The sequence below is a fragment of the Fonsecaea erecta genome, assembly GCF_001651985.1.
Source record: "Fonsecaea erecta strain CBS 125763 chromosome Unknown Scaff3, whole genome shotgun sequence".
In the NCBI taxonomy this organism is placed as follows: domain Eukaryota; kingdom Fungi; phylum Ascomycota; class Eurotiomycetes; order Chaetothyriales; family Herpotrichiellaceae; genus Fonsecaea; species Fonsecaea erecta.
The window spans coordinates 2,921,898-2,947,028 of NW_017387246.1; the positions used below are offsets into that span (position 1 = coordinate 2,921,898).

The 25,131-nt window shown below is 52.4% G+C and overlaps 10 protein-coding genes across 10 annotated transcripts; 6 read left to right on the forward strand and 4 right to left on the reverse strand.

The window, feature by feature from the left end:
* Positions 1–521: 521 nt before the first annotated feature.
* Positions 522–1,995, reverse strand: AYL99_04308 (hypothetical protein; the record flags this gene model as incomplete). The annotated part of the gene is made up of 5 exons (XM_018835822.1): positions 522–658; positions 727–835; positions 887–1,248; positions 1,303–1,348; positions 1,405–1,995. 5 exons carry the CDS (start codon positions 1,993–1,995, stop codon positions 522–524), a joined length of 1,245 nt encoding a protein of 414 aa, XP_018695472.1.
* A 578-nt stretch (positions 1,996–2,573) lies between these two features.
* On the reverse strand, positions 2,574–3,531 carry AYL99_04309 (hypothetical protein; the record flags this gene model as incomplete). The annotated part of the gene is made up of 3 exons (XM_018835823.1): positions 2,574–3,290; positions 3,345–3,433; positions 3,513–3,531. The coding sequence occupies 3 exons, from the start codon at positions 3,529–3,531 to the stop codon at positions 2,574–2,576; spliced, it is 825 nt and encodes a 274-aa protein (XP_018695473.1).
* Positions 3,532–4,140: 609 nt separating this feature from the next.
* AYL99_04310 (enolase) lies at positions 4,141–5,562 on the reverse strand (the record flags this gene model as incomplete). The annotated part of the gene is made up of 3 exons (XM_018835824.1): positions 4,141–4,495; positions 4,549–4,989; positions 5,042–5,562. 3 exons carry the CDS (start codon positions 5,560–5,562, stop codon positions 4,141–4,143), a joined length of 1,317 nt encoding a protein of 438 aa, XP_018695474.1.
* A 938-nt stretch (positions 5,563–6,500) lies between these two features.
* AYL99_04311 (26S protease regulatory subunit 10B) lies at positions 6,501–7,778 on the forward strand (the record flags this gene model as incomplete). Its single annotated transcript, XM_018835825.1, has 3 exons — positions 6,501–6,717; positions 6,768–7,154; positions 7,201–7,778. 3 exons carry the CDS (start codon positions 6,501–6,503, stop codon positions 7,776–7,778), a joined length of 1,182 nt encoding a protein of 393 aa, XP_018695475.1.
* A 1,628-nt stretch (positions 7,779–9,406) lies between these two features.
* AYL99_04312 (hypothetical protein) lies at positions 9,407–10,976 on the forward strand (the record flags this gene model as incomplete). The annotated part of the gene is made up of 5 exons (XM_018835826.1): positions 9,407–9,594; positions 9,651–10,024; positions 10,080–10,312; positions 10,371–10,635; positions 10,696–10,976. The coding sequence occupies 5 exons, from the start codon at positions 9,407–9,409 to the stop codon at positions 10,974–10,976; spliced, it is 1,341 nt and encodes a 446-aa protein (XP_018695476.1).
* A 378-nt stretch (positions 10,977–11,354) lies between these two features.
* On the forward strand, positions 11,355–12,236 carry AYL99_04313 (hypothetical protein; the record flags this gene model as incomplete). Its single annotated transcript, XM_018835827.1, has 1 exon — positions 11,355–12,236. One exon carries the CDS (start codon positions 11,355–11,357, stop codon positions 12,234–12,236), a length of 882 nt encoding a protein of 293 aa, XP_018695477.1.
* A 643-nt stretch (positions 12,237–12,879) lies between these two features.
* Positions 12,880–13,551, reverse strand: AYL99_04314 (hypothetical protein; the record flags this gene model as incomplete). The annotated part of the gene is made up of 1 exon (XM_018835828.1): positions 12,880–13,551. The coding sequence occupies one exon, from the start codon at positions 13,549–13,551 to the stop codon at positions 12,880–12,882; it is 672 nt and encodes a 223-aa protein (XP_018695478.1).
* Positions 13,552–13,986: 435 nt separating this feature from the next.
* On the forward strand, positions 13,987–16,207 carry AYL99_04315 (hypothetical protein; the record flags this gene model as incomplete). The annotated part of the gene is made up of 5 exons (XM_018835829.1): positions 13,987–14,049; positions 14,107–14,322; positions 14,375–14,478; positions 14,851–16,126; positions 16,184–16,207. The coding sequence occupies 5 exons, from the start codon at positions 13,987–13,989 to the stop codon at positions 16,205–16,207; spliced, it is 1,683 nt and encodes a 560-aa protein (XP_018695479.1).
* Positions 16,208–19,804: 3,597 nt separating this feature from the next.
* On the forward strand, positions 19,805–22,125 carry AYL99_04316 (glutamine-fructose-6-phosphate transaminase (isomerizing); the record flags this gene model as incomplete). The annotated part of the gene is made up of 5 exons (XM_018835830.1): positions 19,805–19,809; positions 19,868–19,938; positions 19,994–20,225; positions 20,279–21,855; positions 21,905–22,125. The coding sequence occupies 5 exons, from the start codon at positions 19,805–19,807 to the stop codon at positions 22,123–22,125; spliced, it is 2,106 nt and encodes a 701-aa protein (XP_018695480.1).
* A 381-nt stretch (positions 22,126–22,506) lies between these two features.
* Positions 22,507–24,861, forward strand: AYL99_04317 (hypothetical protein; the record flags this gene model as incomplete). The annotated part of the gene is made up of 2 exons (XM_018835831.1): positions 22,507–22,785; positions 22,846–24,861. The coding sequence occupies 2 exons, from the start codon at positions 22,507–22,509 to the stop codon at positions 24,859–24,861; spliced, it is 2,295 nt and encodes a 764-aa protein (XP_018695481.1).
* Between the last annotated feature and the right edge of the window lie 270 nt (positions 24,862–25,131).

The following is a 25,131-nucleotide window of genomic DNA, read 5'->3' on the forward strand; positions in this document are numbered from 1 at the left end:
AATTCACCTCTAAGAATAGCTAGTGCTTATCACCTTCTGGGTAATTGTGAAGGGGGGCTCGGGGGGTGAATCCGCTCTGTGGCTGACGCGATGCTAGCTGTGACCCTCAGCGAGTGGTCAGATCGCGTTGACTCCCGCTCTTTCGGTTAGATCCAAGCAAAAGAGAGAGGCGGAGTCGTCGAGTCGCCAGTCCTGCACCGGCGGCGCTGTTGAAACGGCCAGTGTCCCCCCCAAAAAAACTCCGGGGGTTGCATCGAGTCGCGGCGGAGGTATGTTCTTCCCGTGGGAGAAGCAATGCACAAACACAGACACAAACATAGATGCAGCTATATCCCCATGGTTCGGCCATGCTGGCGACCAGGGCCACGTGTGGCCATGCTGTGTGTGGGAGGCCAACGGGAGGAGCCAATATTGGCGACCGGAATACGAAAATTGACCTCAGTTGGATGGTGGAGGGGCTGCTGCGCCGCGTCAATGCTCCCCCGTCTTACGGATGGATACAAGCCGAAGTGTTATAAAGGCTAGCTTTGCCACCGTGCCACCTTCGTCAATCTCTGTACGGCGTCTTTGCTGATACAAAAGGTCGGGTCCAGCTCCTTCAGCCCGGGCTCGTTGTATATGGCCAGTGTTGCGAGTCCAAGATATGAGTGTAGGAGATCTGCGAGGGGTGTCAGGAGACGGAGTGTCCACACATGTGTATCACCTCGAGACAATGTGACCACTCACCCGGAAGTTCGCCAGGGGCTTTCCCAAATCCTCCGATAACGTGGGTGACCTTCCCCAGAAGATATCTCCTCAACGAGTCGACGTCGACGAGATGATGCTGTTGTAGGATCTGCGGGACTGTCAGTCGAGAAGGTCAACCGTTCTCCTTGCATACACTGACTGCAAGAGCTCCCACATTCCAAAAGCAATAGCACGTGTCTGCAATCTTCCCACAGCGGCCGCAAAATCCAGCAACTACTTTGTCGGTGGCCAAGCTGCTGTGCATACCGGACACGTCGAAGAAAGACGGTTGAGCTTCGTGGTGGTTTCCAGTCTCGACGCCATCTCCAGGCTGATGGTCTTCGTCCTCGTCTTCACCGTCGTCGTCTTCTTCTATCCAAGTTGTTTGTCGATCCAGCATCCATCTTGTACAGATGGACGTGTCGACATTCGCTCGTTCCGCCATCTCCTGCACGGACACTGCGGGATTCTGAAGCAGCGCGAGAAATGAGAGTGTCGCGACGCCGCAGTAATTCAGCCCGGCTAGCAGAGAAATCAGCAAAGTGGTGGACCATCAACCAGTTGGAGGGATTATACAATGAGCCTCGAGGAGAGGAGCTTGACCGATCCCACCTTCGTGGGACTAAGATAGACATCAGCCCCTGCCTGGTCGTTTGGTAAACCTGTTGGGTTCCTCACCTGACAACTGGCAATATATCTCTGCAAGCCTGCTTCGTCGAAACTTGACCTTTTTGCATGCTCCCCGTATCCCTGTAGAATTCTGATAATGCCCACAGCGCACATGCAGTGTCTGGGGTCATCTGCGCCTTCGACCTGATCATCCTCTCCAAGGAACTCCCCAAAGCTGCCATTAGGTCTTTGCAGACCAGTTACCCAGCCAAGGCACTCTTTCCTCTTCACCCGGGCAAGGTCGTCTCCCAGCATCACCAAGGTGGCCAGTGCAAAGTAGGTGTTGGGCAGATTGGCAGGGTCCCAATGCCAATTGTGGTAGCTCCTCTGGCCCCCCAGCATGGTCCCCGTGAAGCCTCGGAAGCCGCCCGTGTCAGAGACTTGACAGGTGTAAATCCACTCGATCCAGCCTTGCTTTTCGGAGGACGTGATGACGGTGTCGAGGGCTCCCAGCAGATCCAGCGCAGCCACGATAAAGAAGCCGAAGCTCATTCGATTGGCATCACCCGATGTGTAAGGTTCGGGCAGGATTTGCGAACAACGCTTCCAGTACTTGACATGCCGCTCGCGATTAAGGAGGTATTCCTCCTGGGAGGCCATGGAGCAATCGTCCCACAGTCGTCAGCTTCCAACAGAAATCTGATATCAGAATGCAATTCAAGCAGCAGGCGGCGGAAACCCAAAAGTTGTCGTTGTAGGTTCGTGGCGTGGCACAAATGCCTCCGTGTCGTGTCAGATTTCGCACGTCTTCAGCTGACTTTGCATCTCATAAGTCCAGAAGAAAGGAACGGGTTTAAAAGGGCTTTGCAGATCAAGGCAATCCGAGGTATGGACACGAAACCCCTGAAAAATGGGATTGAACATTTGGGCACAAAATAAAACTAGTTGGTGGTAGAACAAGGCCAGCTTTGTAAGGCGCGGAATGTGAAGCTACTACTGCGTCGGGCCTCTTCAACGATGCCCGGATCGCATGTTCAACGGGCATCATGTTCTAACAAAACGTGCCATAATCATGCTTTGAAGTGATTCAAGAGAACTCTGGTCAAGTCATAATCTAAGTCCGCCTATCTGTCGTGCATCCTGTTCATTTTCTCATAAATGACGGGGATTGGCCACGCACATCCTGTGCAATGTCCCGGAAAGAATCGGAGAAAAGAAGAAATCCATCAAGAAAACAATCACATGAAATCATCGTCCTCGAGGCCATCGTCGTAGCTGGTCGTGTCCGCTACTCCTCTGCCCATGTCCCGGGTTGCTGCCAGAGTCGACTTGGTCTTGGCCGCCTTGGACTTTTTGCCGCCCTTCTCCTGGGCCTTCTCCTCCTTCATCTTCTCGTTGCTCAGAGCCGTGAGTGCACTGGCCGCCTTTTTGATCTCTGCACTGGGTAGCTCGGCAGCTATTGCCTTCACAAACGTAGGCAGCCAGATAGCATAGTGCGGTTTTGAAGAGGCGGCCGTGAGCAGAGGGACCAGGGTTGCCGAGAGCGCGTCGAACTGTGTCTTCGTGGCGGGCTTGAACAGGGGCAGTTGTGAGAGATCGATTGTCTGGCCCGGATTTGCCTTGTCTTCGATTATCACCGCCTTGTTGGGAGCAACGCGCGATTTGGGTTCCAGCGCCGCCTCGGCAAATAGATCTTGTGCATGTTTAAGATCAGAATCTTGCTCCGACTGCCGTAGTCTTGCACGCCTGGTTGCTTCATCTTCTTCTGAACTCTCTTCGTCTTCCTCTTCAGCGCGTTTTCGTCGGTTTGCTTCGCGGTGTTCCTCTATCCGCTGAGCCTTGCTCTTTTTGCTCGCCGCAGCTTCTGCGTCTGCTTTGGCTTTGGCTGCGGCCGCTTTCGCAGCTTTCTCTCGCTCAGCTTCAGAGTCTTCTTCTTCTTCCCAGTTGTCGGCAACCTGGCCATTTTGTCAGTCCTTCTGTTGTTCTGCCTGAAAGGCAACCAAACGTACGTCATCGGAATCTTCTTCATCCGCAAACTTGCGTCGCGCAACAGGAACATCTACAGACTCTTCGTCGGATGACTCCTCAGACTCGTCGTCTGCCCAGATAACATTGTTAACATAATGCTCCTGATGTTTCGAGGTAATGGACCCCGCGGCTTCCAGGATGCGACTCACCCCACTTTGAAGGAGGCATGTTGCGCTGAGCGAAAAGACCACGGGCTTTCGCCTTATTTGATGAGCTGAATGCGTGTTAAGAGCAGGAGCCGCAGATCGTGCGATAGACGGTGGGCCAAGCAGAGCGAACCCAGAGGAGGCAATGAAGTTATTACAGTACCTGAATTTCCTCCCAGGTTGTGACGACAAGGAGGCGATCTAACAAAATTCAGGTTGAGGACAACAAAAACGCCAAGACTTCGCTTCAATGAGATACACATCTCGACATTTAGCATAATATCACGTGACTATGCAGATCTCAAGGGCATGTCTAGCGAGAAAAATAAAACGAAACGCCCCGTTCCGAGAGGTTCGCTGAGTGCACCAACATCTTCAGCTCATACGGACTTGATGGAACTATCACACCTGCGTCACCTGGTCTGAACAGAGATGATCTCATAAGATGACAACTGTCCGGGTTGTACAACAATGAGGATCAAAGTTACATAATTCGTACTTTATTCTTGTAAAGTGCATAGAACACACACGACCTGCCCCAAGTTACCCGAAGGGGGCCTCTCCGACGAAGTTGTTTTCAGCGGCCATTTTTGCACGGCTTGGAATCCCAGTATCCCGGAGATCCTACTGCTCACAAGGTGACAGACTTGCGAAAGTTGGTGCCAGCATAGATGGCGTTGGATCCCAACTCTTCCTCGATGCGCAGGATCTGGTTGAGCTTGGCAAGACGTTCAGATCGTGCTGGCGCGCCAGTCTTGATCTCGCCAGCCCGGATACCGACCACGATGTCAGCAATGGTGACATCTTCAGTCTCCCCAGAACGATGAGAAACCATCACGCCCCAACCAGCTGCGTAGGAGTCTTTGGCGGCTTGAATGGATTCGGTGAGGGTACCAATTTGGTTGACTTTGAGCAACAGAGCATTGCAAGCTTTGGATTCGATGGCTCTCTTGATACGCTTCGGATTCGTCACAGTCAAGTCATCACTAACTCCTGTCAGCAATCGAGGCTCATTCCGCCACTAGATTCGAGAACTTACCCGACAATCTGGAAGTTGGACGTCTTGAAGAAATAGCTCCATGCCTCCCAATCGTCCTCGGCAAACGGATCCTCGATCGAGACAATTGGATACTTGCTCGCAAGAGACTTGTACATGTCGGCCAGTTGCTCGTAGGTGATCCATTTGCTGGGGTCGCTGTCGGGGTTTTTGAAGTCAAGATCATACTTGTTCTCCTTCTCTTTGTAGAACTCGCTCGAGGCAACATCCATGGCGATGTTCATCTTGCCCTTGTAACCAGCTTCTTCGATGGCCGAGGAGATCAGGTCCAAAGCTTCTTCGGCGGTTTGGATATCTGGAGCAACGCCACCCTCGTCACCAACGTTGCCAGCAGATTGGCCGTACTTCTTCTTTGCTAGGGCCTTCAGCTTCTGGTAGACCTCAGCACCCCATCGGAGGCCTTCACTGAAGGACGGCGCTTGGCTGTGTTGGTTGTTAGCTCAGGTCCAGAGTGTTCGGGGTGTGAAACTCATACTCGGGCACGATCATGAACTCTTGGAAAGCGAGACGACCACCAGCGTGAGAGCCTCCATTGAGAACGTTCATGAATGGGACAGGTAGCACATATGGCTTCTTTGTACCTGCCAGATCTGAGACGTGTGCGTAGAGAGGGACACCTTTCTGAGCAGCGCCGGCTTTGGCAACCGCAAGACTGACGCCCAGAATGGCATTGGCACCGAGGTTGGTCTTGTTTTCTGTTCCGTCGAGCTCAATCAGGAACTTGTCGACCGAGGATTGGTCTGCGCAATCGATGTTCTTCTCAATCAACTTCGGTCCGATGATTGTGTTCACATTGTTGACCGCTTTCAGGACACCTTTCCCTCCCCAATGTGTCTTGTCACCGTCTCGGAGCTCGCAGGCTTCGTGCTGTCCGGTGGAAGCACCAGAAGGGACAATGGCGCGGTGTAGACCGGTCTCAGTCACGACGTCGACCTCGACCGTCGGGTTACCCCGGGAGTCGTAGACGGAGCGGGCGTGGACCTTGACAATAGGCATGGCTGTCGGTGGGTCAGTGAATGGAAGATATCGGAACAATGGCAAAGAGGCGAGTTGAGGGGGGGACCAAGGACTCGAGAATCGAGGTAGAGTCAAGGAAGGGAAGGGGATCAGTAGATTAACAAATGCGACGTGGGCTGAGGAGCTTCACGAAGACGGGTTGAGGAGAGCTTGAGCAAGGTACTCACTTGGTGTTTTCAGTGGTGTGACAGAAGTTGTTGAGTCAGTAACCAGCTGCTTAGTGATAAATCCAAAGGGGGAAGTAAGAGAACAACTGGGATCCTCGTTCAAAGAAGTGGTAGAGAGGAGGAGAAAAGTGCAGTGACGAAAGCAAAGATATCAAGAGCAGGTGAAACTTTTTGTTGCTTTTTTCGGTGGGGTATGAGCAAGAGCGACTGAGGGTATTGATCGCTACACAACTTCAACTCAGCAGATTCCCTCAGCAGTGATGCAGGGCGGGGGAACACGATTGAACCCCTCCAAAGCTGTGGTTCGACCCATCGCCGGCCACAGACTGCGGATAGGCCAGGGCAACAGGGGTCCTCCCGCGCCCAAGCCGCCTGGCTGGGGCCTCACTAGGCTGTCGTTGGGCCACCACCAGGCTAGAATCAATCAATCAATGGCCACCAAAGCGTAGAGGTGGTTAGACGTCGACACGTGACTTTTATCGGCATACCTTCCCTTACTTGTCTTGTCCTTTCCTGCGCCTTTGCCGCGTAGTGCTGTGGTACCTGCAGCGCGCAAGCTTCCATTTCCTGGGCTATCAGACAATTACTGATCCTGAATCTTGAAACCCTGCCACGACATCTCGCCTTTCTCCCTCTTTAGACCCGAGTCCCTACGCTCCTCCATCTTCCCCATCGATCCCACAAACAAGTACTCTTCGCAGTCCTACAAGCCACGGGATCTCGCACCCGACATTCTCCTCAACTGCCACCATGGATGGAAACGGTGATCCAGAGCGGCAACAAGCTCTCGAACAGTTTAAGAACAAACTTCTAGAGTCTCGAGAATGGGAGGCCAAGTTAAAAGCGCTGAGAATGGACATCAAGGGACTCCAAAAGGAGTTTGAAACAACAGAGGAGAACATAAAGGCATTACAAAGTGTTGGACAAATCATCGGTGAAGTCCTGAAGCAGCTTGATGACGAGCGATGTATGTTTATTGCATTTCCCTTGCCCTTCAAGAATGCTAACATAGTCTAGTCATTGTCAAGGCATCCTCAGGTCCCAGATATGTTGTCGGCTGCCGTTCCAAAGTCGACAAATCCAAACTCAAACAAGGCACGCGAGTCGCGCTCGACATGACCACCCTGACTATCATGAGAATGCTCCCTCGAGAAGTCGATCCTTTGGTCTACAACATGTCTTTAGAAGATCCTGGTCAAGTCTCTTTCGCTGGTATCGGTGGTCTGAATGAACAAATCCGAGAATTGCGGGAGGTGATCGAGCTGCCGCTCAAGAATCCTGAGTTGTTCATCCGAGTTGGCATCAAACCTCCCAAAGGTGTCCTGCTCTATGGGCCTCCTGGTACTGGAAAGACCTTGTTGGCAAGGGCAGTGGCAAGCAGTCTGGACACAAATTTCTTGAAAGGTGAGTGCGTCAGTGGATCCCGAGCTCAATGCTGACTTCGTTCCAGTTGTGTCATCCGCTATTGTCGACAAATATATCGGCGAGTCGGCACGACTGATCCGCGAGATGTTTGGCTACGCCAAAGAACACGAGCCTTGTATCATCTTCATGGACGAAATCGATGCCATTGGCGGGAGGCGCTTCAGTGAAGGTACATCCGCCGACCGAGAAATCCAGAGAACGTTGATGGAGCTTTTGAACCAGCTCGATGGTTTCGACTACCTCGGAAAGACCAAGATCATCATGGCCACCAACAGACCTGATACCCTAGACCCTGCTCTGTTGCGAGCAGGTCGACTGGATCGAAAGATTGAGATTCCACTACCCAATGAGGTTGGCCGCTTGGAGATTTTGAAGATCCACGCTGCCGGGGTGGTGACAGAAGGCAACATCGACTTTGAAAGCGTGGTCAAGATGAGTGACGGTCTCAACGGTGCCGACTTGCGAAACGTTGTCACCGAGGCCGGGTTGTTCGCGATCAAGGATTACAGAGACGCTGTCAACCAGGACGACTTCAACAAGGCGGTGAGGAAAGTGGCCGAGGCGAAGAAACTCGAGGGCAAGTTGGAGTATCAGAAGCTGTAAGATATGATCAGGCGGTTGGGTCTTTCCCTGTATTGCATCGCGAGACGACCCTCAGGGTTAAAGCAAGACGTGCGCGGTCCGGGATAGATGGCTGCGACGGGCCTAACGTCGTTCCATATTATGCCTGCATGAATCCCATAGCGACCCGCCACCACTTGTGAAGTCCTCTCGCCTCCATACGAGCGGCCATTTCTTTGACTGTCGCGACTTCTTCCAGACATCCCGGTCCCAGTCTTTCATCGTTCTGATCAGGTCCAACCCCCCGAAGCTCGGATGCAACAGCATGGACAGGCGCTGCCAATTGGTAGTCTTTGTATCTCAGGTCATGGACCGTGTCGACCCATTTCTGCACATTAACTCGATCGGTGCCTCGTACATACATGACGCCAGGAAGCCCCCCCGAACGAAGAAGAGCGTAGCATTGGTACTGTTTGGCGGCGGCCTTGAGCCGTGCGACCTTCTTCCTGGACGTGATGTGGTGGGTTCGGATCAAAGCATGGTATGTAATAGCACCTTGCATGCCTGGCCCGACCTTGGTACAGTGGGAAAGAGAATGGTATAAAGTGACGTGGACCTGTACTTACGCTGAAGGGAAGCAGGTGGAAGGGCAAAGCTGGATGGTGGGAGGAATAAGGTCGGCAGATCCTCGGCAGAATTCTCGTCTACCGTCGAGGCGGTATCTGCGTTTCTGCCATCTCACCACAATAATAATAAGAGCAATAAGACGGACCACACAATCTTGCTCAGTCTGCCTCATCCCACCATCTCCTCGACTTTGATGTTGGAAATATTAGGTCAACATGCTCTAACACACGCCCAACTAGATCTCAAACAGCCGTTTTCATCACCTCTCTTTCGTACTCTCGATGGGCAAAGGTGTGGCCTATAACAACCTGAGAGAGGCGGACTTCTGCGCCGTCGTCCCTCCCAACAAGAAACCCCTGACTTACGGGCGCTTTCCCCGCATCGAGGATCTCGCGCCTTTCAAGCTCCGATTCAAACTCAAGTTGACAACGGCAACTATGCGAAGGATGGCGTATCCGGCATAGGCCTCAATTAGCTTGTTCGAGGATGAAGAAGGGGCGCCATCTCAACGCGGAAAAATATCCTGCTGCCGATGTCACCAGGTTGTCCCATCCAATATTCATCACAAAAGAACTTCGTTTCGACACCGCTCATCAGATGGCGTCAATGTGAAGCTATAACTCCGCACTGTGCCGTCGGATCCCTCGACCAGCAGAAGCGCCTGCGAGCCTCGGTATATGCAATGCCTTCTCGGTGCCAGATGGGCCTTGGATTCCCATGGGGCTTTCAGAACCGACGGCGATTTGCGGATTTGACCATCCTCGCTACACACTAGCACCACCTCTTACAAATGCTCCATGTCCTGCTGTTCTCTGGGCGGTACCTTTGCATTGCCCCGGTTATTCTGCAACCTCAATTTCCTTCTTCTCTTTCCGTTCCATTGCGTGTGCCCAAAGAGCCTGAGAATCGTGGTGTGGTGTTGAAAGCCAGTCGCTATGGGTTTCTGTATTCAATGATCGTCTTGCTGCTTTCGTCCAGAATTTTGACGGGGTTAGACAGAAAAGTCGGACCAATATTTCCCTGTTTTGAACATTTGAACAGTCATGTCGGACCCCCGACGTGATACTTCCAAGACGGAAGTCGATGCCATACCCATTGATGCTCCTACCAGCAAAGAATTTGAGTTGGAGGCGACGACCGTTGTTTCCTTGCCACCAACGACCCTCACGGATGGTGGACTCCGGGCATGGCTCCAGGTTATTGGCTGTTTCCTTGTCTTCTTCAATGTTTGGTAAGGATTTTCGGTTCTTGACGGGAAACAGATTGTTGATTGCGGCTGGTGAGTAGGGGCTTCACCTTTGCATTCGGCCTCTTCCAGAACTATTACGAGACGTCCTTCCTTAAAACGAGCTCTCCATCCGAGATATCCTGGATCGGGACACTTGCATCGTATCTGTTGATCGTTATTGGCATCATCTCTGGGCCGTTGTTTGACCTCGGCCATTACCGCGTTATGCTCTTTGGTGGTGCGGCTATGTCGTGCTTGGGGATTTTCATGTTAAGCTTGTCAAGCCAGTACTACCAGATCATCTTGACTCAGGGTATCTGCACGGGTCTTGGCTGTGGCGTTCTTTTTATCCCAGGAATGGCACTTGTCAGTCGTTCATTCAGAGCGCGGAGAGCAATCGCACTCGGCCTCGTGAGTTGCGGTGCTCCATTTGGTGAGCGGAAGACCTGGTTTTTATCAAATACAACCCTTGCTTATGGTGAAATCAGGTGGCATCATTTATACCATTGTTTTCCAGCAGCTGATCGATCCCTTGGGTTTTGCTTGGACCGTCAGAGTCATGGGTTTCATCATGCTCGCGTCGTTTCTTCTGGCATTCCCTCTGTTGCTCTGGGGGGCTACAAATACTGGTGACATCAGCTCGGGCACTGCACGAAAACTCTTCGACAGGGCAGCTCTTAAGGATCTCGGGTTCTGGTGCTATACCTGGGCAAACTTCTTTGTCAGTCATTGTCTAGCCCCAGAACGCTATACCTGTCCATGAAAGCTGACCGTCACAGTTGTTTACTGGTTATCTCGTTCCCTTTTTCTATATCCCCAGCTACGCACAGCTTGCATTGGGCACATCACGGGCTCTAGCGCTTTATTCGGTTGTGATTGCACAGGGATCTTCAGTGATTGGGCGAATGATAGCCTCGACTGTCGCGCTGCATATAGGTGTGATGATTCCCTGGATGATTTGTGGCTTCGTCTCCGCCGTTCTTTGCCTGGTTTGGATAGGCATTCACAGCAAAGCTTCTTTCTGCGCGTTTGCCGCTCTCTATGGTAAGCCATGCCAACATTCCAGCCATTGCTCTTACTGTCGGAGTAACAATCGGTACATAGGCTTCTTCAGCGGCGCTCTCATTCCACTACCACCTAGCATATTCCCCGTTGTCTGCCCTGACCCGAAGGTCTTGGGCGCCCGACTCGGTATGGCTCAAGCAATTGGAGCCACCGCTTCCCTTATTGGCAGTCCGATCGCTGGAGCCCTGGTTGGCGATGATGGACGGCACTATGTGGGACTGCAACTCTTCAGCGGGCTTGTGATGATGGTCGGAACTGTGTTCCAACTGTGCCTTTGGTTCACCTTGGTCAAGAAGAGAGACTGCAAGGTCCTGGTCTAGACCCTCATGCTCGCAATGCCGGAGGAAAGGGGATTCGGCGTTTCGTCACTGTTGGCGCGAGTTTGGTGGTCCGCACTCATCTAAAGTTTCTTGAGAAGCTTTACACAGACTTGGTACCCAGTCGCACAGCCTTCCTGATGATCAGGCAAACTTACTTGGATGCCTCACGACATGCTGCCCCAAAACGGATTGCCCGTGACCTCGATCTCAGCTCAGACGAAGTACATAAATAGTCCCTCCGCCTTTCGGCCCCCAGCCCTCCACACGATCATCCCCGGACGTCAGTATACCAACCGCCTTACAAAACATCCGTGCTCTCCCACGGTAAAGTAGGATACGCTTCTTCTCATCCGACTGTCCTGAACTACACCTACCACGATGCCTCTTGGGCTGGACGACGATGAACTCGCAGCCTCCATTGACATGTATGAGTTCCGACTAACCCGAAGGACTCAGACCATATATTCCCTCCAGACGCAGATCTCAACAAAAGATTCTAGCCTACGTCCAGCGACACGGCCGTTGCCTCGACACGATCTGTTGCATGCACGAGGAGAGGGGCAAGCAGCGAAGCAGTCACAGCAGCTTAGCGCCGTCGAAGAAGAGCAACCCAGCAGCCACTTTGGATGGCCTGTAATCGACCCTCCCGCCTCGCCACCGCCTCAAGTAAATATCCGCCATCCCGGGGAAGGCAGAGTCAATACGGTGTACTGTAATGAGGAGATCCAGCCTCGGAAATTAACATACAGCACTTCTCTCCCTGCTATGCCATCCCGTCCACACTACTGTTCCACTTCAGATCTCCAGTACCAGTATATGCCTGCAAGAAATACCCGCCGGCGGGGATTCAGTTATGCAGATGAATTTGAGAAGGAGCTCCGAGAACTAGACATCACACACGTGGGCAGACCGAAAGGGAGACCCAGTACCAAATCTTCCTATACTCGAACTCAATCGGGCATCTCATCGACGAGTTCATCCATACCACAACTCCACAAAAGAGGAATTCTGTTTTGGAAACCAAACAAGGATGTACATTCGCCTGGCTCGACATCCTCCACTGTGAATATGGAGGGTGATCTCGATGATCAAGCACTTGCCACCAATTTTGATGCACCACCTCCTTATACGGAGACGGAGAAACGGGCGTCCCGGTTGGAGCGGCTGCTTAAACATCTGAATGGCCGAGATAGTGACAGTGTTGGTTCTGACACTGGCGGCGGAGCCAGTCAACATGATTCTGCACATCGGGCCGGGTAAAGATATCAAAGGTTTGGAGATGCGAGAACAGCGGTGGAATCCCTCTGGTGCTGGTGGTCAACAGTTCGATTTCAGCTTTACCAGTCTGATTCGAAGTGGGTGGTCTTACGGTTATGAATGTGGAATGAATAACAGCATACTGAGGTTGATGGATTGGCATGACATGGCATATGATAAGATGCTTGTGCCATTAATCAGGGTTTATATCGAGATTCAAATCTCAACTTGCATGTTTGGCTATTTGTACAGGACCACAGGACAAGACATGGGTAGTCCACCACAGAATTAACTGCATGTGACGGGAGAGGTAGGTCTGATATACAACAAAAAAAGTCCATCAGGTAATTGAGTAGAACAAGACATTGAAGTTTTCGGACGCGAGTGTCCTGCCTTGTGCACCTCCTGAAGTTCCGTGTAAAGGCCGAGATCGTATGTCCCTGTGAGCCGGCGATTTGTTCGACAGGTGGGAAGATGGCGTGAAAGGCGACTGGGTGAGTATTCCTGCCTCATTCGCGAATAGGTAGGGCGCTCTGGACCCCAAGACCGACAGAGAAACTTCAATTCTCCTTTCTCCTCGAGCACATGTGCCGGCCATCCCAAAAACAAATAGACCACACGAACAGGGCGCCCCAAGCGACGAAGTCTATTTTGGATACTTCTTCCAACCACGCCCGTGGCCCTTCTGTTTCCACTCTCTGATCAACTCCGGCATGCTTTCCATTGCCTTCCTCCTCTTCTCCAACGTCGCTCCCATATGTCTCTCCCACTTGTGGCCCTTGACCTTTTGTCCCTCGCCCGTCCCTCTAATCCTCAGTCCCCTCTGCAGCAACCGCGACTCCTTAAACACAGAGGATTTTCGCCCGGGCGGAAGTAATTCTTCTATCCCCAAATCCTTTGCGAGTTTCACAAGATCTGCCTGCCGACGCAGACCGATCTTGGGGCCGGCCCAGCGCCCGGTTACGAAGTTTTTGCGGGGGAGGAAGGGGTTTGGCGGGAATTTCTGCAGGGCGTTAGACGTCGACATCGGTGCAGATGCTTCCTCAGTTGTCTCTGCTATTGATGAGTCCGACTGTGGAGGGGGCGCTGTGGCGGATACTGATATAGGCTGTGCAAGGATGCTCGCGACGAGACGTGAAGGTGGTGAAGACGCAGATACTTGGTTCTGTAGTTCAGCCGCTCGGGCGACGGCTGCCTCCTTCGCCTCTCTCCTTGTCAACGGTATCGTGATTCCCGTGAATTTTGCAGAGTAGAGCTGAGGAGGATACCGAGCGAAGAAGTTCTTCAGCCGGAGCGGCAAAGCATTGAGCTCCGCCATGGCAGGGGATGTGGGAGGCGAAAGTTAGATGTGTAAATGGGACAGGTCGTGACGAGAGACGTTTGTTTATTGTCCCCGGCAGCAGACAGCGAAGTTTGTGCTCTGGATCCTCTTGTTCGTATCTTGGTAGCCAAAGGGATATTGTATTAGTGAATGAGAGCAGTCGGTCAAAAAAAGCTGCCAGAGCGCGGATTGAGAACAATGTCTCCGCAGGCTTGGCGGACGGGAAGTACTTTTGCTGCTTCAGCCTCTGGCCTTTTTTCCCAACTTACCTGTTTCTTCAGCCCACTTACTTCGTACTCGTATCGCATGCTGCGGAATACTGTCTACTGCATTCCTGACACTGAGATATACCACTGAAAATAATACTGACTCGCTCATCGTTGCCTACACCGTCGAGATCAATCCTCTTGCGCCCGACGTGGCCTGGTCCAAATGGACGCCTACGGTGGAAATGACGAAGAGAGCGCTGAGTTGCGAAAGCTCTTGGTCGAGGTGGTATGCGACACCCAGGTGACGACAGCATGATCTATGACTGACATCTGGTGCTCGCAGAACGATGACTCGGACAATTTCGAGGTCTGGGAGAAGCTCGTGCGCGCCGCCGAGGCCCTCGAAGGCGGTATCAACAGGAACTCGAGTTCGCAGGCGATCACGGCCGTCCGCAGTGTCTATGACCGCTTCCTCTTAAAGTTCCCTCTGTTCTTCGGCTACTGGAAAAAGTATGCCGATCTGGAGTTCTCGATAGCGGGGACCGAGGCCGCCGACATGGTGAGGAAGCCCACTGCAAATAAGAGAGGCTCGCATGCTAAAAGTCGGACAGGTCTACGAACGTGGGATTGCAAGTATTTCCAACTCGGTAGATTTGTGGACAAACTACTGCTCATTCAAGACCGAGACGAGCCACGACACGGATGCCATTCGAGAGTAAGTATGAGATATGCGTTCCCTCTTGTCGAGAACCTAAACATAGCATGACACAACATCATTAGCAGAAGGAGCTGGCGATGAACTCGATGATGATGGCCACCACAGCTTTGGTGAGCTCATCGTCGCTATCCTTTCCCTTCCGAGCTTGCTTCTCACTCATCACCAGTCAGGTGCTTTGATTTGATTTGCCCGAGAATCGGGCCTTTGCCCGCCCACCCTTTCTGCAGGACCATCTCAACTTGTTGCAAAAGCAATTGAAGGACTATTACCACGCGTACATTCCCCATCCCCCCATATCTGCTTTCTCCCCTTCTTCTCAGGATCCCTTGCGAAGGTATCCTACAATAATGCTAACCAGCTGATGATCAGGCTCTTTGAGAGAGGAGCAGTTTGTGTCGGTCTCGACTTCCTGGCCCATCCCTTCTGGGACAAGTACATCGAGTTCGAAGAGCGCATGGAAGGATTTGACCGAATCTTCGCCATCCTCGGCAGGATCATTCACATCCCTATGCATCAATATGCGAGATACTTTGAGAAATACCGACAGATGGCACAATCACGCCCACTCTCTACCATCGCCCCTTCCGGTACTCTTACCCAACTGCAGATGGACATTGAAAGTGAGGGAGCCGGCTACAAAGCTGGCCGAAGCCAGACAGAAGTGGAGCGCGAGTTACGTGCCCGGATTGACAACTATCACCTCGAGATCTTCAGGCGAACACAGACTGAGACTACGAAACGCTGGACCTACGAGTCTGAAATCAAGCGACCGTACTTCCACGTGACAGACATTGACGAACCTCAGTTGGCCAATTGGCGCAAATATCTCGACTTTGAGGAGTCAGAAGGCGACTACCTCCGGACCCAGTTCTTATACGAGCGCTGCTTGGTCACTTGTGCCCAGCACGAGGAATTCTGGTTACGATACGCCCGGTGGATGCTTGCCCAGCAGGGTAAGGAGGAGGAAGTTCGAAACATCTATCAAAGAGCATCGTGTTTCTATGTGCCTATTGCCCTGCCAACAATCAGACTTCAGTATGCATATTTCGAGGAAATGAGCGGCCGGGTCGATGTGGCAAAAGACATACACGATGCCATCCTTACTCAACTACCTGGTCACGTTGAGACAATCGTCTCTTTGGCGAACATAAATCGACGTCATTCGGGCTTGGAGGCTGCTGTTGCCGTGTACCAAACTCGTCTCGAGTCTTCAGCGATTGATCCTGCGGCGAAAGCTGCTCTCGTGGCAGAATTGGCGAAACTACTCTGGAAGGTCAAAGGTTCGCCGGAAGAAGCCCGCCAGGTATTCCAGAAAAACCAACATTGGTACCTCGAAAGCCCTGCGTTCTGGTCTAGCTACCTGCGTTTTGAGATTGATCAACCTACAAGTGGTGAGACGGAACAACAGCACTACGAGCAGATTCGGCGGGTGGTGGACGAAATCCTCAGCAAGAGCGTTCTACCAGAACCCGTTGTCCAGGAGCTCATCACCACGTACATGAGGTACCTGCTTGAGAGGGGCACCAAAGATGCGGCCAAAGAATATATGAATCTCGATCGCGAGATCAATGGGCCAGCCTCAGTTCAGAAATTGCCCAAGGCAACCCCCGAGGCGAGCAAGGCACTTGGAGTTGTTAATGGACAGGTATGCTACCCTGTACTGAATCACACGGGCGCTGAGACGTACTGACCACCTTGACAGCCTCTCCCGATGCGATACCCTTGACCATTCGACGGCATGTGTCCCACGCAGCGGCCATTTGGCTACGAAGAAACGGTTCACTGAATCTCCCATCATAGGGTCATCGGGGACGGGGTTTAAAAGGGAAAGTGCGCGACCATTCGTTTATTTCAGGTTTTTGCGCGGTGGGGGATTTCTGCATTGATTGGAACGGCTGAAATGATATCCCCGTTGATTGTGAGGAGCGGTCTCCCTGTACACAGGTTCAATGTTGAGATTATCACTGGAACCCAGCCCGCCTGTCTTCCCCTTTCCTCCTCCTTCTCTTCCCCCTGAGCGGTGCATTACCCATCAGTGTTGCCTGAAGCTGGCGGCCGGCCTTCGTTTTTAGAGGGGTTCTAGTCCGCCATGGCCATGAAAGTAGTTTCCTAGTCCTCATTTCTCGGTCACGGTTTCAACTCGATCTCCCGAAGCAGCCACCTCGTCATCATTTCACACAGTTTTCTCGCGATCGCTGTATAGGTACGAACAGTGAGTCGGTATTTCCGTGATAGATGCCCATGTTGAGACAATGCTATGGGCAAGAGCATCACCCTCGGCGAGATTCGAGGACCGCGAACCGTTCCAATCCCGTGACCTCTGATGATATTGTGCGTCTTTGTCTCTCCGTATGGTGTAGGAAGCTTTTGACACGCGGAATACGCCACGGGACAGGTTGCTTTTCCCAGAGATTCACATTATATTAGGGAATCGGGGAATATTGAATATCACTTTCGCTAGCTAGCATATGAACTTAAAAGTACGATAGACATTAGATAATACTCGAATGCCTGAGAGGGTCTGTGGAGAATTGATACATAGTGAACCATCCCACGGACGAGGAGAACCTCTGTCGTGGCTTCTGTATCAAAGGCTCGTCGGTCTTCCTCGTCTGCATCTGGCAGACTTCCAACGTAGATTTTATGCAGGTGCTAGCAGTGCAACTGTCACCGGGGCTCCCTGAACACAAAAGTCTTACAGATCTGGCCACATACAAGTGTCCTGGGTCCGGACCGTCGCCATTCTAGGAGCCAACACCACTGAAAAGAAGTGCAATCCTGTGCCTTTCAATCCGAGATAACGTCTCCTGAACTGCCACTGCTCCTAGGTCGTTCAACCATGCTATTGCCGTACAAGGAAGTCGTGGTCATTCGAGCAACAGGGAATTCTTCCCGACACTATTAAGCAACACCAGTGACAGATCAGGTATTGGCGAGACGCTAGCCAGACGACTACTCGAGGATGGCTCCTTTGCGACTGCTGTCGGCCTTCGAAACCGTCGAAAGAAGCATCTCACAGCCCTCATCTAGCAGTATGGCCACGAAAAGGTCCTGTGCGTGTCCTTCGACATCACAAACCTCGAATCCATCCCAAACTTCACAAGGCATTTCACCAAAACTCATCCTAGTCGGGGATTCAGAGGAAGTCAGACTTCAGTGATCCTGATCCCATCAATGTTGATACTCTCGATCTTGGATTCACCACAAATTACCTGTCTCACCTCGTCCCGACCAAGGCTATCTTACCATGCCCGCAGGAGAAGGACACGGAAAGTGCCTTGATATATGTCACTTCAGGACTCGCTCTTGTTCCCGTACCTAGATGTGCAAACTATTGTGCCTCCAAGGCAGTCATACATCATTTAATCCTCTGCCTGTGCCAACAGCTGGAGGGTTCGAATATCAAGGTGGTCGAGCTGTTGCTTCCCGCAGCGCAGACAGAGCTTCATGATGAAAAGACCGACCTGAGATCAAGGACGGTAGATTAATCGGAATGCCTCTCGACCAATTCATGGACAAGGTATGTTTTCACTCTCAAAGGAATGTTGACGAATTATTCACCTATTCTGATTGAAACGTTGCAGGCATACACTGGATTGACCAGTGGACGAGAGCAGGTTCCCCGTGGACGATGCAGAGCGAGTCTCTGACGCTTTTGAGACCATACGGCAGGAGATCTTTGCGCAAAGGGTCAAAGATATGGGTAACAACCCATAGAAGATAGCTGGGGCAATGGTCCATTGACGTACAGTACATTTCGGGACGGGCCATGTGGATAAACCAGAGACTTTCGTATTAGGACAATAATAACAATGACACTTGACCCCTTTTTCCACACCTTCGTATTACTGCCTGCAACAAATTCTTGGGGTGGTGGCAGCTGGATCGATTACTCATTCAGGAATACGAGTCAGGGAGCAGCCACCACAAGCCGATCTAGAATGCCACGGGGAGCATGTTGTCTCAGCAAGCGATGAGGGGGGTTTGATGACGGGTGGCATCTTACTCGACACTAGGGAGAGGCTGACGAACCGCCTATATTTTTGGACCCTCAGCCGCTGGTGGAGAAGAGGAGCAACCTCGCATACACTCGCCTATGAAGGTAACCTGTTTTGTCCATATCAGCTTGAGGAATCGGGTTAGGTCATGCAGATTTGGGCACGTTATACGCAGCAGGACGAGCCTTTCCTCCTCATCGAAATGGCCAGGCCAGATGGCAAAAGATGATACGAAGACTTGCCGAGGGCTTATGGCTGTTTTCCTCTTTCCCTTTTTTTGTTTTTGCGGGATCCAGGTATGATGCACGAGAAAACGCCGAACCAACGGTTGCACAAGCAAGGGGGAATCAAGGCTATAGCGCAGAGTGTTTCACCACCAAAAGACCATCTCGTATGTCAATAGCTATAGCGGAGTTGATGCGCGGCTTTATTGAAAGCTTAGAGCCGGAGGAGATGAGGAGCTGCCTGCACCGCCTACCTCTACGACCCCGCTTAGGCGCTTCTCTGTTGCTTGTAGCAATTGTCCCTGCCAAGGGCATATGTCTGGGAAAGGTCTGGGAAATGTCTAGGCGGTTGCCGTGCCAGTGATGGGTGGCCAGTGGGTGCCCAATAGGCGGTGGGCACTGGCCACTCACTGAGCACAGGTAGCGAGCGCCCTCGTCCCCTCTCACCCCAATCCGCCACCACAGGTACTGAGCCACGGGTGCCACTCGCCAGACTGGTAGCTTACTGACACTGGGAGCTGTGGGCACCCTTCCACCCACAGAGTGCCACCAAGTGGAGGCCAGAAACATCTCGTCATCCAGCAACTTGGGGGCCAGGAAAAGGACCCTGCGTGTTTGAGCTGAGTTGAGTTTAAGCTTGCTAGCCCCGTTACCCTGGTGCGCCTCTGATGCGCGTCCCGTGCCCGAGACTTGCATGCACCGTTTTTGTGCGCAGTTGTGGTTTGAATTTCAGCCCTGGCTGGGGATACCGCTGGTTGTCAGCAACGAGGACAATTTGGCTCTTTTGTTTTCTCACGGTGCTACAACTACCTTGCTGATTCCCCCCAGCTGATCTCTCTCACTCACTCTCTCTATCTCTCATACACACTGCTTCCATCTTGCTGTTCAAACTCCACAAACCCAGAGCCTTCCCGTCGTTGCTTGCAACCCTGCCTTGACCGCCCCTCCTTTGTTGTCCGCAAGAGTCTATCCCTTCCTTTGTCCGTCGATTGGACCAACTACCTTATACCCAAGGCTCCGGCAGTGCTTTGTGACGTTCTCTTCTGTTCTCACCTCAAGTGAAATCAATCTCTTCAGCCGCACGCTGCAACACTCTTCAAGATGTGGTATGTACACCCCGGCAGCCATTGGCACAGCCTTAGGTATGTGCTGACAGGGCATAAGTGGCATCTTTGGCTATATCAATTACCTGGTCGAGAAGGACCGCAGGTTCATTCTTGACACCCTGCTCAACGGTACGTCGTGCCTCGTATTCCCCAAGCAATCGCCCATCTAACATGGAATTGCCAGGTCTGGCCCGTCTGGAATACCGTGGCTACGACTCAGCCGGTCTCGCGGTTGACGGCGACAAGAAGAATGAGGTCTTTGCATTCAAAGAGGTGGGAAAGGTGGCCAAGCTCCGAGAGATGGTTGAAAAGTCTGGCGTCGACATGACCAAGGTCTTTGACTCTCACTGCGGTATTGCCCATACCCGATGGGCTACCCACGGCCAACCGTCCAGACTCAACTGCCACCCTCACAGGTCAGTTCAGACACATTCCACATGAAGAGCTAGCCCTCTCTGACCAGTCACAGATCTGATCCTAAGTGGGAGTTTGCTGTTGTCCACAATGGCATCATCACAAACTACAAGGAGTTAAGGGCCTTGCTCGAAGGCAAGGGCTTCAAATTCGAGACCGAAACCGACACCGAGTGTATTGCGAAGCTGGCCAAGTACCTATATGACCAGCACCCCGACATTGATTTCACCACTCTCGGAAAGGCCATCATCAAAGAGCTCCAGGGAGCTTTTGGTTTGCTCATGAAATCTGTCCACTACCCTCATGAGTGCATTGCGGCTCGAAAGGGTTCACCTTTGGTGGTGGGTGTCAAGACGGCCAAGAAGATGAAGGTGGACTTTGTGGACGTCGAATACTCCGAAGATGGCGGTGCTTTGTCCGCAGAGATCGCAAACCACAATGTTGCAGTCAAGAAGTCTACGGCTGGTCTCTTGTCACCCAACGGCATGCTGGCTCCTCCTGACAAGTCTCTGCTCCACCGATCGCAATCACGAGCATTCTTGTCCGACGACGGTATGCCTCAGCCCGCCGAGTTCTTCCTCTCGTCCGATGCCTCAGCCTTGGTGGAGCACACCAAGAAAGTTCTGTATCTTGAAGACGACGACATCGCCCACATCCACGATGGTCAACTGAACATTCACAGACTGACCAAGGATGACGGTACCAGCAATGTGCGTGCCATTCAGACCATCGAGCTCGAGCTTCAGGAGATCATGAAGGGCAAATTCGACCACTTCATGCAAAAGGAAATCTTCGAGCAGCCTGAGTCGGTCGTCAACACCATGCGTGGTCGTCTGGACGTTGCAAACAAGACTGTCACATTGGGCGGCTTGAGACAGTATATGAGCACCATCCGAAGATGCAGAAGACTCATCTTCATCGCGTGCGGCACCAGCTATCATTCCTGCATGGCAGTCCGAGGTGCCTTTGAGGAGCTGACGGAAATCCCCATTGCAGTTGAGTTGGCTTCGGATTTCCTCGACAGACAAGCCCCCGTCTTCCGAGACGACACGTGCGTGTTTGTCTCACAGTCCGGCGAGACTGCAGATTCGTTGATGGCTCTTCGTTACTGCTTGGAGCGTGGCGCTCTCACCGTGGGTATTGTCAACGTCGTCGGCTCGTCCATCTCTATGCTCACCCACTGTGGTGTCCACATCAACGCCGGACCTGAAATTGGTGTCGCCTCCACCAAGGCATACACTTCTCAGTTCGTGGCCATGATCATGTTTGCTCTGTCTCTCAGTGAGGACCGCGCTTCCAAGGCACAGCGCCGCCACGAGATTATCGATGGCCTGGCCAAAGTCAGCGACCAGTTCCGGGAAATCCTCCAACTTAACGACTCGATCAAGGAAATGTGCGCCAAGTTCCTTCAGAACCAGAAGTCTCTGTTGCTGCTCGGCCGAGGCAGCCAATACTCCACAGCTTTGGAGGGGGCCCTGAAGATCAAAGAGATCTCATATCTTCACTGTGAAGCAGTCATGTCCGGCGAGCTCAAACATGGTGTTCTGGCCCTTGTCGATGAGAACCTGCCCATCATCATGATCCTGACTAGAGACGACATCTTCCCTAAGTCATTGAACGCTTATCAACAAGGTAAGAACTACCTTGCTCTCACTCACGATCATAGCTAACGATATGACAGTGATTGCTCGTGGCGGACGACCTATCGTCATCTGCAACAAGGACGACCCAGAGTTCCCCCCTTCCAAGACCGAGCGTATTGAGGTGCCAAAGACGGTCGACTGCTTGCAAGGCTTGTTGAACGTCATCCCACTGCAACTGATTGCCTACTGGCTTGCGGTCGCAGAGGGATTGAATGTGGATTTCCCACGTAACTTGGCCAAGTCTGTCACGGTCGAGTAAACTTTAAGGGGATTGAACCTCAGTCAGCATCTGCTTGTTATGCCTGTTTGCGCTATGAGGGATCGTCTCCGGATACGATCTGGGCATGTTGCCAAAGGAAGTAAGGTTGTTTGTAGGACGTAAAAGAGATATCGGTAGAGAGTACTTCCTGGAGTTTGAGGAACAAGACATTTCGTTGCCACTTACCTGTTCACACTGTTCTCCCTTTCATTGAGTAGATAATATCGAGTTGTTGAGAGCATAGCATCGTAGGGCTGAGTTGGAGGAATTTGGAGAAATTGTGTGATGATCTCGAACTGTTATGTTTGGCAACTCACTGTTTCCAGTGCGCCTCAGAATCTCTTTGATATCTATCTCCTCGGGTTTCTCATATGGAAAGAAATGTCGGTAGATGAGTCCCCTACGGCAAAGGCCGTCCTGCAAACGGACAAAATTGCAGCGGCCGTCGTCGTCGTCGGTCGCACAAGCCCCTCGTCTCCTTCCACTGCACGACAATGGCCCTCCCTTGCAGCTCACAACGTCTTCCTATTCCTAGTTGGGTTACGACTGGTCAATGCTTTGACGACGAGGACGTTCTTCCAGCCAGATGAATATTTCCAGGCCCTAGAGCCCGCATGGCAGTGGGCGTTTGGACAAGAAGGAGGGGCGTGGATCACATGGGTGCGATAAACAGAAACACGGCACACACGCAGTGAAGGAAAGCTCATGAGGGACAAACAGGAGTGGAAGAACCATCTGCGATCGGCGATACACCCTGCAATCTTCGGACTCTGGTATCAACTGGCAGACTCGGTGGCTGAGCGTCTGATGCTACAAAGCCCAGTCCGTTCAGAAGTCCTCCTTGCTGCGCCAAAGACCTTGCAGGCCCTATTCGCTGCGACGGCGGATTTCTACACCTGGAGACTTTCGTCCTACGTCTACGGAGAAGACTCGACAGCCTCTTTAGCGACGCTTGTCTTGACGGTTTTGAGTCCGTGGCAATGGTTTTGTTCGACCCGGACATTCTCGAACTCGTTGGAGACGACCTTGACGGTCATCGCGCTACACAACTGGCCCTGGCATTGGACACTGCCACATGGTGGTGACCGCAATGCAGTTGATGTCCATCGCGATAAGCAGAGAATCCGCACCCGGGATGACCTTGCTGCCGAAAAGACATCGACAGACGAGGTGACTCGACTGAGGAGGGCGCTGCTCTGCGCTGCAGCGGCGACAATCCTCCGGCCCACGAATATTCTGATCTGGATGATCCTCACGTTTCTGACATTCGTCCAGGACTGGAGTTCGACAGGCCTCAGTTGGAGCGAGTGCATTGTGTCCGTCCGCGAAACAATCCTGTGTGGGAGCATCATCTTGGCCTCTTCGGCCATACTCGATCGCATTTTCTACAATGCTTGGGTCTTCCCACCCTTGAACTTCCTCCAGGTCAATGTTGTCCAATCGTTGGCAACATTCTACGGCAATAACGATTGGCACTATTATGTCTCCCAGGGATATCCTCTGCTCCTGACGACGGTGCTACCGTTCACATTGATCGGACTATTTCGATCTTTGAGCTCCAACGAAGCGTATTTTGTCCAGATCCCCCGAGGAGGCCGCAATGCACTCCACTCTCTTTCTATTGCATGCCTCCTTGTCCCAGCGGCCTTCTCGGTCATCGCACACAAGGAGGTGCGCTTCATCTATCCCTTGTTACCAGCTTTGCATATCATAAGCGCCTTACCCTTCGCGTCCTTCTTCCACCAACTGACGACTTCGTCCCCGTCTTCTCACTTGGCAAAGCGACTGGTTTTCCTCCTCATTCTGTCCCTGAATCTCACAATATCATACTACATCACCCAAATCCACAACTCCGGCATTGTGGATCTGACCCATTATCTCCGTCACGAGTTCGAGATGACCTATCTCACCTTGCCCACTCCCTCGAATATGACGGTTGGTATGTTCATGCCCTGCCACTCCACGCCCTGGCGGTCACATATACAGTACCCTCCGTCCTCGACACAACCGGGAATCCGGGCTTGGGCGTTAACCTGCGAGCCGCCGCTCCACCTCAATGCGACTGAGAAATCGAGCTATTTGGATGAAGCAGACCAATTTTACGCCAATCCGTCAATTTGGGTTAAGAAACACATGTCACGCCATCCTCCACTCCGCAAGAGCACCGTTCGACCTCCTGGCTCCGTGGCAGGAATCCTCGCAGCCCCGAATCGACACGGCAAGATCGACACCATCCCTTCTGATATTCTTGAAAGTGAGAGGGCGGAGCAATTCTGGAACACCGGTGGCCGAGGTCGGAAGCCATGGCCCGACTACCTTGCTTTCTTTGCACAGCTGGAACCCACATTGCAAGTCATCCTCAGGGAAAGCGGGTATGGCGAGTGTATGCGGCTGTTCAATTCTCACTGGCACGATGACTGGCGGAGGCAGGGCGACGTGGTTGTGTGGTGCCTTGATCCCGCCAGACAGCAGGAATCGAAGACAGCTCTGGCAAGGGAGGACGTACCGTCTGGAGTCAGGATGAGAGACGTTGAAGACGCGATCCACGACCCATCCGCGTTGGAGGATACCGCGACGGGCGCCCAGAAGATTCTCGGCGGCGGCGGTGCCGCGAAGGGCAAGAACAAGAAGGCGAGGGATGAAAGCCAGGAGCGAGACAATGGGAAAAGGAAAAAGGAGCCGTTCAGGAGGGTTGTCGAGAAACCGTTCTGGAAAGTCAGAGCGCCGGGAGACTGAGTGGCCTCCATCCACCCAGCAGCGACCAGCCATTAATCACCACCAACGTCTTTGTCCTTGTCCTTGTCCTTGTCGTGAGAAGCACGGACTTGAACCCCACATATGCGAGCAGATCTACCTACGTAGGGCCAGATAGAGCCTTCTCGACCTGTGTGTGCCACGACATATCTATCCTACACGTGGGCCTGTCGAGTGAGTGAGAGAGTGAACCAATCAATCAACCAATCAATCATCACCATGTCCCCCGTTTTCCAGTTCTGCTCCAGATAA